Here is a 17,154-nt window from a genome sequence, read left to right as displayed (position 1 = left end):
CTGAGCTCCCAAGCGGCGCACTGTAGCAGTGCGCCACCGGGCCGGCCCAGATCACTAACTATTTGATAAACCTCTTTTACATGAATGTCAAATATTACAACAAATGGAAGGAACCAGAACTCATAGAATTAAAATTAAGAAAAATTAAAAATTCAAAAAAATTGGAAGGTAAAGAGAATATCTCTCAGAAGACAGAACAAAAATATTAAGAGATGGAAGAATAGATGAGAAAAACAAGAATATCAGACAATTAATCAAACTTCCTACTAACAGGAATTCCAAAAAGAGAAAAGAGGGGAGGAAATTATTAGGTAATATTTTCCTGAACAAAAGGACCTGAGTTTTTAGGTTAAAAAGACTCACACAAAGTATCCGGCACAGTAAGTGAAAAATGACCATACCAAGACATAGCACTGTGAATTTAATATCTAAGAGCTTTTGGAAGGAAAAAACAAACACCATTATAGACTGGGACTCTGAAGAAAAATATATAAGAAAAAAACTTCTAAATTTGGAAAGAAAACGATTCCAAACCCAGAGTAATAAAACCCAGCAAAAATATCTACCAAATTTGAGGCAGAATAGATATTTTCACATGTGCAATAACACAAAAATCTGCCCTCCGTGCACCCTGTTCAGGAAACTACTAAAGAATGTGCTTCCATAAAAATAAGGCAGTAAACAAAGAAAAAAGAAGCCATGGGCTCCAACAATGAGAGACTTGTCCTAAGACAGATGGAAATCTGAGGATCCCCAGAGTGAGGTAGAGAAGCTTCCATATAACAGCTGCATGGCAACAGCCCTAAGCAGCCACCAGTCCAGATGCAAGCATGAGATCTGAGAGCTCTAAGATGGGCATCTCCAAGAAAAAAAAAACCCTGACTTGCTTGCTAGTTTGATAGGTGTTTACCAGCTTTGGTGACAAGTCTGGTAATGAATTAATAATACTCATGTAAAAACTAAACAAGTGAAAAATGGGGCAAGTAGCAAGGAAAATAAAAGTTATGTAACAAAGGGAATATAGTGTATTACATGGCTCTGCTGTGAACAATATACGTGGTCATAATAATGTAAATACTGCATATTAACTAGAAGTTGTGACATAATTACATTTAGAGTATATATTTGGGGGCAGGGAAATAAAGTCTAAATCCTTTTAGATGAATATGTCTTATTATTTTATCTTATTATTTTTTTTTTTTGGTGGCTGGCCAGTATGGGGATCTGAACCCTTGACCTTGGTGTTACAAGGCTGTACTCTAACCAACCAAGCTAACCCCCTAAATCTAAGGCTAAATCCTTTTAGGAAGTGAACAGATAAGGTTACAAAATAAAAAGTCAGTAACAATATAAGCATGTGATTTAGAAATACGGATGTAAACACCCAAATAAACTGATTAAAACATGTGAAAGTAGGGCTGGCCCGGTGGCGCACTGCTATAGTGCGCCGCTTGGGAGCGCGGTGGCCCTCCCGCCGAGGGTTCGGATCCCATATACAGACCGGTTCCCGCTCACTGGCTGAGCGAGGTGTGGGCGCAACACCGAGGTTTGCTATCCCGTTGCCGGTCACGGTCCGGTACAGGCGCGACACTGAGGGTTGTGATCCGTTGCCGGACATGAAAAAAATGACAAAAAGGAAAAAAAAAAAAAAAAACGTGAAAGTAGCTGCCTCTGGGTTGAGACGTACAGGGCAGGTTTGTTTTTCTTTGTTTTTCTTAAAGATGATCGGTAAGGGGATCTTAACCCTTGACTTGGTATTGTCAGCACCACGCTCACCCAGTGAGCAAACCGGTCATCCCTATATGGGATCCGAACCCATGGCCTTGGTGTTATCAGCACCACACTCTCCCGAGTGAGCCACAGGCTGGCCCTTTGCTGTTTTTCTTCGTAAGGCTTATAGTATTGCTTGATTTTTTGAACTATGTAACTATATTACTACTATTAAGAATAAATTAAAATTTAAAAATATACCAGGTTCAGCTCACGGTCATAAGTTACTCAATAAACGTTACCAAGCTTTGATTGCATGGGTCTTGGGCCGGGTTCAGCCTCAGTTCCTCAGATCAATTCTGGAGGACAATGGGCTTTGTCCAGGACCTAGGCATCAGCCACTTCACTGGCCACCTTGATATACCTTCTGCAGATCCTCTCATCCCTGCAACTGTCCCTATTTGTTTCTTTATCTGCCTTTCCTAATAGACTAAAAGCCCTATGAAAGCTGGATGTTGTATTTTTCATTTCTGTTCCTTTCTTTGCCCTCCTTTAGTGCCTAGCCTGGAGCCTAGAACCTGGCAGGTGCTTAGTGTGTTGCATATCTCCTATATGTGAGTGAAGGCAAAAGATGTTTATGGTCCAAAGAATCCCCTGTGAAGGTAAAAGTGCTATGGAAAGGGTGGGGCAGCAGGGTGAGGCTTTACAAGAAGGTGGTGGTGCCTGGGCCAGTAGCCTCCTCTTACTACCTGTGCAACTCCTCACTTATTCCTGTGCAACATTCTGTCTCACCTGTTGTGGTTCTGCCACCCAGGAGGCCACATGGCCACACCAGAACCTTCTGTCCTCCCCCACAGCTAGCCCAATGCACTGTCCTTGCTAGCATGTGCAACCTAGAGGGTTCAGGTGGGCTACTTAAATAAGCCCCTTCCCACAGCAACCCCAGCTACATTTGGAGGAACACTGCCATGTGCCAAGCAGGCCACCAATTGCTTTATGTGCACTGGCTCATTTAATTCTCACAGAAGTCCTAGTCAGGTGTTGGTCCTCCCTGCCCCTCATCTCATTTTATAAGTGAGAGAACTGAGGTTTGCAGAAGCTAAATACCTTTCTGATGTGCTCTTAACCATTATGCTGGAATCCTCAGTACCTGAGTTTTGCTTATAGTGGTGTCAGAACTCAAAGTAGACTTTTATTGTGAAAATGAAGGCACAGAGAGGGAAGTACCTCATCTAGGGTGATAGCACAGCTGGCGGTAGAGCCCGTACTAGAACCCTGTCTCTTGACTTATGGCCCAGCGCTTGCCCACTATCACGCATCAATCCATGCTTTGGCCAGCCTATCTGGGAATGACTAGGCAGCAAACGATTCCACAAGGAATGATCTCCTGCCTCGTTGCCCACTCTGCCAGTCATGAGTTGACATGGTGGGAAAGAGGCCCTCCTACCTTTCCAGCACCACTCTCTCCACTGACAACAATAGACTGGTTGACTGGCTCAGTCAGGCTCTTGACATTCCTGTAGGTCTGTTCACCCACAGTAAATATGTGGGGCTTCAGTTTCTGAAACATCAAGGGATGAAAGGTCATGTGAGGGAACACCTGTTTTCAAGAAGTGGTTGACCCCAATGATGGCTGAGATGGGGAGGCTGCCAACGGCAGTGCCAGAATGCTTCCTCCAGAAAAGTTTCCTGGATGTAACAGTGTTAGACTCAACTGTGGGACCCCTATGGTGGCTTTACCCACTCATCCTCTCTCAGCATGGAAGCAGTACTGGCCTGTACCAGTCTATAACATTAATACTATGCTCTCATCTTATCTTGGTTTAATGGTCTTATTCTGCTGCTTTTTATTTTATGTTATTGTACTTGGCAGTTTGCAAAAAGGTTTCTTACAAATTACTGCCTAGAAGTCTGTGCATAATTTGGATAGCTAGCCCTATTTTATAGATGACGAATCTAAGGTTCAGAGGAGTTATGTAAACTTCCAAGGCCATTGAGCAAAAAAAGTATATCCACGTGATTTGAATTCCAAAGCCACTGTTCTCCTTTCCTTCAACAAATATTGCCCTCAGTGTGCTGGGCATTAAGCTGGGCACTGGGGAAACAGAAGGAACCATGACCTGGCTTTTGCCCTTGAGGAGGCAGGGTAGTCAATTGGTGATAGGGGCTCTGAGGACAGACTTCCCCACTTGCACACTTTACTATGTGTGAACTTCTAAAGGGCCAGGCCATCTGCACAATGTCTAGCCAGCCCACCCAGCAATAGTCACTTATCCACAGCTTCCTGAGGGAGAAGGCACCTGCTGCAGATAGTGCCAGAGCCGTCCCTCTCTACACCTGCCCTTGCTCCAGCCACCTATCACCTGGACTGTTACAAAGCCTACAGCTGTTTTCTCTGCCTCCTGTCTCACCCTCCTAAACTCAACTCCCAGAGTAATTATTCCCCTAGTGAGCTGTGTTCACAGTGCCACCTTCACCCTGATAAAGAAACTTTGTGGATTCTCTCTGCCTACTGTGGTGCTTCAGACCCTTCACAAACAGTCCTGCCTTTCTCATCTTCCTTGTCTACTGCCTCTTTCCCCACAGCCTTCCTCCTGCCTGTAAGTTTGCTCTTGCCTCTCCCTAAACACATCATGCATTCTAACACCAAGAAGTCCATTCCCTGCCCACACCACTGCCGCAACCCCCCCCAATAATTTATTCTCTTCTCAGTAGAATAATTTATTCTTTTCAATAGAAATGAACATGTGCTGAATTTTCTAGGCAATCCTTAACACATGTAATTTTATTCTTTTCTAAAAAGGTGGTTTGTGGACCTGGCCAGTTCGTATCTCAGTTGGTTACAGCATGGTGCTATTAACACCAAGGTCTAGGGTTCAATCCCTGTACTGGCCAGCCACCCCCCCCCCCAAAAAAAGATGGTTTGTTAAATACACAAATATACCTTTGTAAATCCTTTCCTATTAATAAATCTGCAAATAAGTAAAAAAAAAAAAAAGAAAGAAAGAAATCCTTGCCCCTGAGCCCCTATTTTAGGTTCCATACTCAGTTAAACAAATATTTACTTATCCCCCACTTTGCACCTTCTGTCCTATAGTCAGTTCTTTATGTGTCCAAAATTCTGCAAGCTCCTGTTGGGCAGGGCCATGGCACCAACACTTTGAATGGTTACTTGGCTGATGAATAGATGCATAAGGATGTGGAAACTGCAGGGAGGTGAAGGGTGAGGTTGGAGAGGCCTGAGGCCACAGGAAGTGGCTAACCCTTACCTGGGGCTGAGGTGCAGCATGGTACTCTCTCATCAGCTCTGGTGAGTAGAGCTGAGGGACAGGCTTGAAGGGGTTCAGAGCCACCAGGGTACAGCCAGCATTGGTGTAGAATGTGTCTGCCATGTACCGGGCCTGCAGGCATCTCAGGACTGAGGCAGAGAACACATTTAGCAAACTCTGGCTCTAATACAGACAAAACCACACACACAGACACACATCTGCCGCACAGCCCTCCCTCTGCAATTAGCCAAGTGCCATTAGATCCCAGCAGCTCCCTGATGAATAGATACAAGATCTAATTAAAATGAGCCCCAAATCTGGAGCAAAGCCTGCCTTGGGGAGCCTAGGTGCAGCTGCCAGGCTCTCCCAGGCAGAGGCCTGGAGCAGCCCACCTGCCTCCATGTAGGTCAGGAGTCCTGCCTGCGTCAATGTGACCTGGGGGGGCTGTGCTGAATACCCTCATCACACCTCCACCATCATGGAGACGGCACTCTTGAGGAGTGGAAGGCCCATACCTGTCTCCAGAGTCACAGGATTCACCCTGGTGAGGTCATCGAGCTGGTGCAATGGGGCCTCTCCGCCCAGGAACTCCTGGAGGTCTTCTCTGAGGGAGTCCCTGCCTTGAGCATCAGAGCCTGAACTGTGGCCATTAATCTGCAAGGGAATAACCCAAGGGCCATGGGAACTGAGACTCAGACCAGCTGGCAGGTACATTAAGGGTGGGAGCCTGTATAGTAGAAAGAGAACAGGTCTCTAATATCATAGTCTGGTTAAGTTCAAATTTCAGTTCTGCCACTGTACTAGCCCTGTGAGTCTGGGTAAGTTTCCCTCTCTGAGCCACAGCTTCTTTATTTGTAAACAAAAATAAATTTAACTCACAGGGCTATTGGAAAGAAAAGTAAGAGATCTACAAAGCACTGAGTTAGTGCCTGACACACAGTATGTACTCAACAAACGCTATCCCATTACCTTTGCGAAGAGCTCCATCCAGTCAGCTTCCAGGCTACCAGCCTTACTGGGCCTGGCACAGGCGGGACCCAAAAGAGGGGCTGCTATAGGAGTATTGCAAAAGAAAAGAACCATGCGTTGGGCCTTTTTGGGAACAGACCATTCAGCTTGTGATGAAAGATGGCTGTATCTTCCCAAAGAGGGAGCCCCAAGCCTTCATCGCCTATCTCTTGGGGCTTAACTTTAGCCTGGCTAATGAACTGGTTCCCTCTGCCCTAGGTCTATTTGAGAGGAAGCTGGCTCAGAAGGCTGTATCAGGTCAAGAATGGGCACTAAGAGGAATAGCACCTTCCTTTTCCCTTGCCCATCCTTAATGCCAACACTTTCCACATGTTTCATCTCCCCACTTTCCTTCCATGGTCCCAGTTCTCTTCCCGTCTTTCTTGGGGATGCAGGAAAGATGGGGTGGGAATAGAAGACAGGCATCTGCTTTTGAAGGAAGAGGTCTGTGATATGACATATGTGAGTTTCCAATGAGACTGGTGAGCCCTAACAGTTTAAACACCTCAGGGAAACAGGCCAAGGTGGCAAGTTTCATCTGAGAGGCCCAGTAACAAGTTTCTTCCAAAGACGTTGCCTGTTCTCTGAACTTTGGGCCCACCATAATGCATGAGGCAGGTTCTGGGTCTCCTGGATAAGTGCTGAGGTCAGAGCACGGCTGGATCCATGCAAATCCCTCTGCTCTAGTAGAAAAAAAAAAAATAACAATCCACTCACAAACCCAGCCAAAATTTATGAACAACTCTAATCCATCCAGAGAGGCACCTTAGTGATCAGGAGCTTAGACTTGAAAGCTAGATTTCTTGGGTTTGAATCCTGATTCTACCACTTACTAGTTATATAATCTCTTGTTTAAGTTTCTTAATCTCTTTGTGCCTCAATTTTTCTCTTCTATAAAATGGCAATAGTGATAGTCCCTACTTCATAGATACTAATAAGCACATGAAGGGCTTAGAAAGTCATCTGGAATATGCTAAATAAGATTAGCTATTATTCTTCTAAAAGTGGCTCTTCTAATTAAGCAATAATATATCAAAAGCTTTAAACTATGCATGCCCCTTAAATCTGCAATTGTTTCTCAAAAATAATCCTATGTAGGGGCCGGCCTGGTGGCACACTCGGTAGAGTGCAGCGCTCGGCAGCGCGGCGGCACTCCCGCCAAGGGTTTGGATCCCATATAGAGACCGGTCCGCTCACTGGGTGAGCGCAGTGCAGGCGCGACACTGAGGGCTGCGATCCCGTTGCCGGTCGTGGTACGGGTGTGACACTGAGGGTTGCAATCCCGTTACCGGTCACGAAAAAAGACAAAAAGGAAAAAAAAAAAAATCCTATGTAAAGACCACAGAATGTCAGTGTACATAGAGTCATTTATAATTATAAAATAATTGAAAACAGAATGTCCAAATAGTAGGCTTCTTAAATTACAGCATATACTGAGGGTTGCAATCCCGTTACCGGTCACGAAAAAAGACAAAAAGGAAAAAAAAAAATCCTATGTAAAGACCACAGAATGTCAGTGTACATAGAGCCATTTATAATTATAAAATAATTGAAAACAGAATGTCCAAATAGTAGGCTTCTTAAATTACAGCATATCCATACAATGGAATAAAGCAGGTTACAAAAAAAGTATAATACCTTTAAATGTCTTTAAAACATATACTTAGGAGAAAAAATCTAGAATATTCTCTAAAATGTTGGTTATCTCTGGGTAATACAATTATGAATAATTTTAATGTTCTTTTTGCTTATTTGTATTTTCCAAACTTCCGATAATGAATGTGACCTTTAATAAGCCACTTAACCTCTCTGAGCCTTATATTCAAAATGGTGATATAATAGCACTGTATATATAATAGTGTATCTTTCTCATGGGGATGATGTAAGGATTAAACAAAATTATACATGCAAATTCTTAGCGTAATGCTTACTATATAACACGGGCTCAACACAGAGCAACTGCAGAGGCCTGGAGTAAGGACAGGTTTCACAGACCTCATGATCCACTCAACAGAATCCTTCTATATTTCCACACTGGTCATCTTCTCCTACATTTTGCATAGCCTGACCTCTTTGCCTGTACTCCTTACTTTCCTTCTCCACTTGGCTAATTCCTTCTTATTCTTTAAGGTTCAGCTTCAAAGAACACATTGTCTTGGAAATCCCAGGCTTCCACTGTGCTTCGATGATTCATGAGGCAGGGATGTATCTCAGGACTCCCTCTCTACAAGGTTACCAAACTGCCCTAAGGATTCTCTTACCCATCCCTTCTTACCCACCCCAAGGAAAAGAGCTAAAAACCACAGAGGAGAGATTCAAATTGGATATCAAGAAGAGCTTCTTAATAATGAATGAAAGGCATTGGTGTGACTACCTGAAGAAGTGAAAAGAAGAAATAACTTTTCAGGGTCTTTCCCTTCCTTCCAGGTAAGGGCAGTGTACCCTTCATTTAGGCAAGCAAAAGATAGGCAGGTGCCTCAGGTGCTCGAGGGCCTGGTTAACTAAGGTTGAGGTTTTACCTGCTGGAGCATCCTGCTTCAATGTGATCAGCCAGGGTTCTGGGTCACAGGCACAAGGAGTGCTATCCACCTGGTCATGGGGCCATGGGCTGGGGCATGGCTTCAGCAAAGGGCTGAGTTCTGTAGGAATCAGAGCCTGAGGCATGAGAGAAGACAAGAGCCACACACAGGTGAGGGCTTGCTTCTCCAGGGTGACTCACTGCTACTCTTTCCACCAAGCAAGAGATGCCAAAATGAGAACCAGGGCAAGCCTAGGCAGAGTGAGAGCCATCCTTTCCCTTGCTAATTAGGGAACAGGGGAAACTTTTATGAGAGCCTCCAAAGACTCTCTGGACCAGTTTTATTACAGGGTTAGGGCTGGAGTAGGACTGAAGATCTTCGGGGTCAGTATGCCACAGAGTATAAAGACGACACTAGGAGACAGAGAAGCCTCGTGCTCTATCCTCTCCACTAGACAAAAATAACCTGTTTCAGCATAGCTAGTGTTTGGTGGGTAGAGGAGGCTGGAGTCAACTCCCGATGCTCCAGGAAAAGCTGTTGTGTGGGAGGGGAATCACAGCTTAGCTATATGCTGTGTGTGACCTTGAGCAAGCCACATCACCTACCTCGATTCCTCACCTTGAAAATGGGGATAGTTAAATTTACCTCACGAGGAGTAGCTCTGAAGGTCAATGAGGTCATGATTTGAAAGCACCATACGAAATACAAATCTGGTACTGACCAGCTGCTCCCCGCCAAATTAAAAAAAACCCCAAAGTACAAATCTGAATATTCACTTAGCGGGTGAATATTTTTAGAACTAAGGGTTGATCCATTTGGGGGCACAAATCAGAACTTCAAGAACTTCAGTGTCAACTTCAAGAAGGTGATGATTTCAAGGGAGGGGAATCCATTTGAGAGAAGGGGTGTTGTGAGCCTGGGCCGAGGCCAATCTCTGAAGAATGGTAAGTCACTCTCAGACTTGGAATTTTCCAGGATTCAGCACCTCCCCCACCAGGAAGGGACGAGAAGGGTATCTGTAATGGATTAACACTGGTGGAGGTCTTTTTGAGGCTCTGAATACATCTAGTTTTTAAAGGACCTAGGGATAAAGACTTTCATGGAAATTGGAATAAGGACAATTCAGGCAGAAAAGGGCATCAAGACTGTGTTAGACACATTCACCCTGGACACTAACCCATTCAGGGAACAGCCACACAGAAGGCTCTGGAGACTCAAGGAGAACAAAGCTCCCCCAACCGGAAGCTCATGTTAAGAGAGAGGTCCAGATCCGGAGGACAACAGGTTGTGGGGTTAGAATCCAAAGCCCACAACCCGTCTAAAGCAGATCACAAGAGCTCTTAAACCTAATTCTGTTTCCTCATTTACAAAATGGAATAATAATTTCTAAACCTCATAGTGCTAAATTAAGGGTCAAATGGGCTAGTACCTGTGAGAGAGCTTTGCAAATGTTGGTTGTTAGGATGCCTGACGCAGAGTTAGCTTCCAGCTGGAGTCAAGTCAGATTAGAGCAGTTTTCTCCAGTTCTCCCAGCTCCTGCTCCCCTTGGCTTCGCATTACAGCCAAGGATTTCTGGGAAGGGTGTGACCACTGTGGGTAGAAGGGAGATGGTAATGAATAGAAGGAACACCTGGTCAAGGCAAGTGGCAACCTGATCACCAGCTCCTCTTCCCACTTCCCCCCAGCCTCAGTTTCTTTCTTGGCTCGGAGAAGGACAACGGGAGGGCAGAGGCGAAGAGTTGGTTAAGGGTCCTGGGAGCCCAGCTGGCCCCGCCTTAGTCTGCTGGCGGGAACCAGGACTCCCGGTCAGGGCGTCGTGCCCGCCGTGCCCAGGGCTGGGATGCCGCTCCAGAAGCACCTGGCACGGGGAGAGTATGTCCTTCCCGGGAAGGTGGACATGACCCCCGCCAAGGGCGCGGCTGCTCCGCCTCCTCCCCGGTCCTTGGGTAGGGCGAGGAGAGGGGCAGGCGCCCGGTCCCTGTCTGCCAGCCGGGACCCTGCACCCACCCAGGCCTCTCCCTGCCGGCAAGATGAAAAGGTGGAGGGTAACCCATGAAAGGTCCTTATTCTGGGCAAGGGCCAACAGCAGGGCTACCTCCCTCTGGGACACGGGAAAGTCAAAAAGAAAAGTGACGAGAGAAAGGAAACGGAGCTTTGGCAACGGGAGAGGGACGCCCCCATCTTCCTCAGCGCGGCGGGGCAAACCGGCTGCCGCTGGTCCTGCCCCCTGCGGGGTCGCTAAGGGCTTCGGGTCTGGACTGGGGATGGCACTCACCGGTCCCACGGCCTAAAGAGCCGAGCGTGCGGCCCCCACCCGGCTCGACTGGTAAGGCGGACAGACCGAGTGAGGAGGCGCGAAAAGCCCGGGGCGGGGAGGGAAGAGGAGTGGCGGAAGGGAGCAGGGAGGAGAGAAAGCCGGTCCATGGTGGAGGTCTTTTTGAGGCTCTGAATACATCTAGTTTTTAAAGGACCTAGGGATAAAGACTTTCATGGAAATTGGAATAAGGACAATTCAGGCAGAAAAGGGCATCAAGACTGTGTTAGACACATTCACCCTGGACACTAACCCATTCAGGGAACAGCCACACAGAAGGCTCTGGAGACTCAAGGAGAACAAAGCTCCCCCAACCGGAAGCTCATGTTAAGAGAGAGGTCCAGATCCGGAGGACAACAGGTTGTGGGGTTAGAATCCAAAGCCCACAACCCGTCTAAAGCAGATCACAAGAGCTCTTAAACCTAATTCTGTTTCCTCATTTACAAAATGGAATAATAATTTCTAAACCTCATAGTGCTAAATTAAGGGTCAAATGGGCTAGTACCTGTGAGAGAGCTTTGCAAATGTTGGTTGTTAGGATGCCTGACGCAGAGTTAGCTTCCAGCTGGAGTCAAGTCAGATTAGAGCAGTTTTCTCCAGTTCTCCCAGCTCCTGCTCCCCTTGGCTTCGCATTACAGCCAAGGATTTCTGGGAAGGGTGTGACCACTGTGGGTAGAAGGGAGATGGTAATGAATAGAAGGAACACCTGGTCAAGGCAAGTGGCAACCTGATCACCAGCTCCTCTTCCCACTTCCCCCCAGCCTCAGTTTCTTTCTTGGCTCGGAGAAGGACAACGGGAGGGCAGAGGCGAAGAGTTGGTTAAGGGTCCTGGGAGCCCAGCTGGCCCCGCCTTAGTCTGCTGGCGGGAACCAGGACTCCCGGTCAGGGCGTCGTGCCCGCCGTGCCCAGGGCTGGGATGCCGCTCCAGAAGCACCTGGCACGGGGAGAGTATGTCCTTCCCGGGAAGGTGGACATGACCCCCGCCAAGGGCGCGGCTGCTCCGCCTCCTCCCCGGTCCTTGGGTAGGGCGAGGAGAGGGGCAGGCGCCCGGTCCCTGTCTGCCAGCCGGGACCCTGCACCCACCCAGGCCTCTCCCTGCCGGCAAGATGAAAAGGTGGAGGGTAACCCATGAAAGGTCCTTATTCTGGGCAAGGGCCAACAGCAGGGCTACCTCCCTCTGGGACACGGGAAAGTCAAAAAGAAAAGTGACGAGAGAAAGGAAACGGAGCTTTGGCAACGGGAGAGGGACGCCCCCATCTTCCTCAGCGCGGCGGGGCAAACCGGCTGCCGCTGGTCCTGCCCCCTGCGGGGTCGCTAAGGGCTTCGGGTCTGGACTGGGGATGGCACTCACCGGTCCCACGGCCTAAAGAGCCGAGCGTGCGGCCCCCACCCGGCTCGACTGGTAAGGCGGACAGACCGAGTGAGGAGGCGCGAAAAGCCCGGGGCGGGGAGGGAAGAGGAGTGGCGGAAGGGAGCAGGGAGGAGAGAAAGCCGGTCCAGCAGGATCGTACGCGCCCGGCTGCCGCCCTGGCCGAGTGGCCGAGAGCCGGCCGGCTCCTCCCCCGGGGCGGGGCGCGCACACGCGGCTCAGGGCGCACGTGGCCCTCCCGGGACGCCCGGGTCCGGGGTCGATCTGGGACGGGGTATTTTGAGAATCTCAGTAAGATAAGGGTAAAACGGCGGCCTTCCGTGTCCTGTGGGGAGAAACTCGGGAAGCGCGGTGTCCTGAACCTCCGCGCGCTCCCGGAACTGCGGGGTTTTTCAGTAGAGGTCGCCGTGGCCGAATCTCGCGCGGGTTCCTCAGACCCCATTACCCTGACAGGGCCTCGCCGCGGGGTCCAGGGGGCTGCAGCGAGGCGCATGACACGCCTTTTCCGCTTCAGGCGCTCCTCTGACAGGCGCACAGCCTCGACTCGAGAGGACCTGGGCTGGACAACAGGGAAAGCCGAACGTGGGGAACCAGCGCGTGCCATCCTGCGCGGGGGCGCAGAATCTGCCGGCCCGGAAGTGCAGGCTGCGCCGCGTCGGCCGGAAGCGCCGCTCGGGAGGCGGAAGCGGTTGGCTCCGGCGTGGTCCCGCGGGCGCAGTGGCCTCTCCGCGGCCCGGCCCGCGTAGACCCTGTCTGTCGGGGGCGCCGGCACCACCCGAGGCGCAAGCGAGTGAAGTGTAAGGGTGGGGCGCGGCTGTGGTGGGCGTCTGTCAGGAAAAGGACTTTTGTTTTTAAAATTTAAAAGCCAGTCGATTCGGGTCGGTTACGTGAGGTGTTGTTTCGGGGCCCAGACAGGCCATACTCACGTATGCATTCATTTGTATCGTCAGTATTGTTCATGTTTGACCAACAAATGAATTTTTGTTCTTCCAGCGTGCCGCTTTTCTGACACTAATATGTGGCAGAGATGTTTTATATCACTTTTAAAGAACAGCTAACACTAGCATGTGCTGTATGCGCTGTACGTCCATTCTGTCTACTCACACCTTAACCTGAAAATGTCGCTGTCTGTAAGTGAGGGAAGTAACAGCCTGAGGTGCGGGAGACAGCAGGGCTCACATTTTGTACCAGAGGCAGTAGGTTTAGAGGAGCCTTGAACAGAAACCGAGGCCCCCGACTCCGAAGTACTTAAAGCTTCTTCCCCCGCCCCCCCACCGCCCTCCTAGCCCCGAGTTTGGTGTAAAAGTATTAGTAAGGCGTAATTAGTTTTCGTTAATAATCTTCATGACGTATACTATGCTCTGTAAATAGAAATTCCTACCTGACTGTGATGCCATTCTCAGGGTTGATATCAAATTCACTTTCCTTGTGAGTCTATCATATACAGGCTGTCCCTGACTTAAAACTTCGGATGGTTTTTCCACATTACAATGGTGCGAAAGCAATCCACATGCCGTAGAAACCCATACAACCATTCTGTTTTTCACTTTCAGTACAGTATTCAATAAATTACCTTAGACATTCAACACTTTATTATAAAATAGGCTTTGTGTTAGATGATTTTGCCCGACTGTAGGCTAATGTAAGCACGTTGAAGGTAGGCTAGGCTAAAATATGATGTTCCATAGGTTAGTTGTATTAACTGCATTTTCAACTTAGGATATCTTCAATTTAGGCTGGGTTTATTGGGATTGTACCCCATCGTAAATCAAGGAACATCTGAAAATAGCCAAAGCTTTCTAACCAATAATTTCATGCTATTAGTGTGACTTTGCTATTCTAATACATCAGTGTTAGGCTTCTTCCCACAATCCTTGGAAGGGGAATCATGAGTCCTAGGTTCTGCCCCTGATTTGGAATCATTAGGGCCTAAAAATCTGCTCTGAAACAAGAATAAGAGTAAAAGCAAGTCAGGTACATATATATGCCAATCCCACAAGAATGTTGCTTTCCACAAATCTGTTCCTTTGCTCTTGCTTTCACAGGAAGAAAAATGTCTCAAAAGCAGATGAAGGAAGATTTTGTCAGTAACCTTAATGGAACCAGCGTGCTGGAAATCACCAAGGGCTTGTGCTATCCTCCACTCTGTATCTTGGTCAGAGGGCTTCTGATCATTTTCTCACAGCACTTGTGTTCTTCTTCACATACCTGGAGAACTCAATTCTTTATTGACTTTGTGTTCCTAATAGTTCCCATGGTGGCTATTTTGACTGTTTTGCATCCATTTGTTGGCCTTGATTATCTCACTGTAATTATCTTTGGGGTCGGGTTGCTCTATCAAATATACCAAAGGAGAACTTGCTATGCCAGAGTACCTGTACAGAAAATCCTTGAGAAATTCTTGAAAACCAGCCTAGAATCAGAATACATTCCAGCCATCTCTTCTTTCCGTGTAGTAAACAGTGTATTTACTGCTATTGCCATTTTGGCTGTGGACTTCCCACTTTTTCCCAGAAGATTTGCCAAAACTGAGCTCTATGGGACAGGAGCAATGGATTTTGGAGTAGGCGGCTTTATTTTTGGGTCTGCAATGGTTTGTCCAGAGGTAAAGAGGAGAAAATATATGGAAGGATCCAGATTTTATTGTTTTAAAAAGTCATTGTACTCTGTTTGGCCGTTAGTTTTCCTAGGAATAGGACGATTAGTCATTATAAAATCCATAGGTTATCAGGAACATTTCACTGAGTATGGAGTTCACTGGAACTTTTTCTTTACCATAATAGTTGTAAAAGTGGTAGCATCACTGCTTTTGATAATTTTTCCTTTAAATAAATCCTGGATTATGGCCATCAGCATTACTGTATTATACCAGCTAGCCCTTGATTTTACCCCGCTGAAAAGGTTAATTTTGTATGGCACTGATGGCAGTGGCACAAGGGTTGGTTTATTAAATGCCAACCGAGAAGGAATAATCTCTACCTTGGGGTATGTGGCAATACACATGGCTGGTGTGCAAACAGGGTCATATGTGCTTAAGAACAAATCACATAGTAAAGACTGGATAAAAGTCATGTGTTGTCTTCTACTGGTAGCTATTAGCCTCTTTATATCTCTTTACATAGTTCAAGTCAATGTAGAAGCAGCATCTCGAAGGATGGCCAATTTAGCCTTTTGTATTTGGATAATTGCTTCTTGCCTGATTCTTCTCAGTGGTTTATTACTGGGCGATATAATTTTGAGTTTTGCAAAATTTCTAATTGAAGGGGCTGTAGTACCATGTTCTTGGAAACTTACCCAGTCACCTGCTACAAATAGAAAACATTCAGAATCTCTAGTCCCTGAAGCTGAAAGAAAGGAACCCAGTGTTTGTTTAATCACAGCTATGAACAGACACCAGTTAATTTTTTTCTTGCTGTCAAATGTAACAACTGGCCTGATCAACCTGATGGTAGATACATTACACAGCAGTACCTTGTGGGCCTTGTTTCTGCTCTATTTCTATATGTTTACCAACTGTTTAATTACATATGTAGCACATTTGCAAGATGTGACTATAAAATTTTGGTGATCAACAGGGACAGATGTATCTGTATTTGAGCAATGTTACTTTAATGGGGAAAAATATTAAATGTGAAGAAAATGTGCTTTTGGTAACCCAGTGTTAACCGTATAACATCTCTTCTTTAAATTTAATTAGACAAATTATACTCAAACTAGTAGATGCCCTGGGAAGGCAATCAACATTAGGGCTAATAAAAAGCTTGAATAGTATAAAAGGGCTGGAGGAGGTATTGTAGAACCTTTCTAGCACTTATGAGAGGTAAATTAACACCAATTGCTAAACATAGAAACTGGATAAATTTCAATATTCATTTAGAAATTAATTTTATGATGCTGTCCTAAGTATTAAAATACAGGTTATACTTAAATCATTCAAAGTTTGGCATGTTCACACATGTGCACAAAGTATTTGATAGATATTTACACACTGGGAGACACAATTATGGTCTGACTTTGGAGTTTTGGCAGATCTGGGTTCAAATTCTGGCAAGTTTCCCTACTAGCTTTTTTTGGGTGCGTGTGATCCGAACCCTCGGGCGGGAGCGCCGCTGCGCTTCCCAAGCGGCGCACTATCCAGTGCGCCACCGGGCCGGCCCCGTATTTTAATGTATCGATACTGTATAAAATAAACTAAGAGAACAAAGCCTTGGGACATGTTAGAATTTATTAGAAGTCCATATTGTTTTTTTCTTTTGGCGGCTGGCCCATGTGGGGATCCAAACCCTTGACTTTGGTATTGTAATACCATGCTCTAGCCAGTTGAGCTAACTGGCCAGCCCAAAAGTTGAATTTTTCTTTTTTTTTGACCGCTGGTCTGTATGGGCTAACTGTATTTTATAGAAACTGTTTATAGTTGTGACACTGGAAGATTGGAGGTGGAGAGGATTTTATTTTCCATCTTAATGTGACCTTATGGCATTCTGTATTTTTTATTGTATTACTTTTATTATAATAAATGTAATATACATTTATAGTAGACATCAAGACATTTCAGTGTGAATTATGGATTGTCAGTACTTCTTTACTGCTCAATTTTTTGTGTGTGTGGGTGGCTGGCTGTATCAATTTTAATCTTTTAGTAAAGCCTAGGAATAAGAAGCAAGTGTTTAAAGTCAGATACTTATATACTATGAAGTAAGAAAAGTTAAATGCTCCAAAGAATGGACTGAATTGTATGATGTGGTTTACATACATAATAATTATCAGACAATAAAAGTTTTGCTTTAGGGCTGATTCATTTTTTTGGCCTACTCTGTGCTAGGGATACAATGATAAGTAAAGTATAAGTTTCCTGGTATCTTGGAGCTTTTCAATTTAGTGGGGAAAACAGACATGAAACAACTATTATAACTTAAGTCATGAAGAAAAAGTATAGGTTACCACAAGTGTCAAATGAAGAACTGA

At 46.2% G+C, this 17,154-nt stretch overlaps 2 protein-coding genes across 2 annotated transcripts in view; one reads left to right on the top strand and one right to left on the bottom strand.

Moving 5' to 3' along the window:
- The window catches only part of MYO19 (myosin XIX), a 37,905-nt gene extending 27,055 nt beyond the window's left edge, over positions 1 to 10,850 (bottom strand). Inside the window, exons 1-6 of the mRNA XM_008578515.1 lie at positions 10,782 to 10,850; positions 9,936 to 10,096; positions 8,507 to 8,642; positions 5,495 to 5,633; positions 4,980 to 5,128; positions 3,158 to 3,271 (exon numbers count right to left, since the gene is read on the bottom strand). Coding sequence (XP_008576737.1) covers positions 3,158 to 3,271; positions 4,980 to 5,128; positions 5,495 to 5,633; positions 8,507 to 8,518 — 414 coding nt within the window. The 5' untranslated portion in view covers positions 8,519 to 8,642; positions 9,936 to 10,096; positions 10,782 to 10,850. The remainder of the gene's footprint in view (positions 1 to 3,157; positions 3,272 to 4,979; positions 5,129 to 5,494; positions 5,634 to 8,506; positions 8,643 to 9,935; positions 10,097 to 10,781) is intronic.
- Positions 10,851 to 12,924: 2,074 nt separating this feature from the next.
- Positions 12,925 to 15,825, top strand: PIGW (phosphatidylinositol glycan anchor biosynthesis, class W). Its single transcript, XM_008578514.1, has 2 exons — positions 12,925 to 12,986; positions 14,235 to 15,825. Exon 2 carries the CDS (start codon positions 14,243 to 14,245, stop codon positions 15,755 to 15,757), a length of 1,515 nt encoding a protein of 504 aa, XP_008576736.1. The 5' UTR covers positions 12,925 to 12,986; positions 14,235 to 14,242; the 3' UTR covers positions 15,758 to 15,825.
- The last annotated feature ends 1,329 nt before the right edge of the window (positions 15,826 to 17,154 follow it).

Source organism: Galeopterus variegatus, unplaced genomic scaffold (genome assembly GCF_000696425.1).
Source record: "Galeopterus variegatus unplaced genomic scaffold, G_variegatus-3.0.2 Scaffold1704, whole genome shotgun sequence".
In the NCBI taxonomy this organism is placed as follows: domain Eukaryota; kingdom Metazoa; phylum Chordata; class Mammalia; order Dermoptera; family Cynocephalidae; genus Galeopterus; species Galeopterus variegatus.
This window is presented reverse-complemented; position numbering and strand designations above follow the sequence as displayed.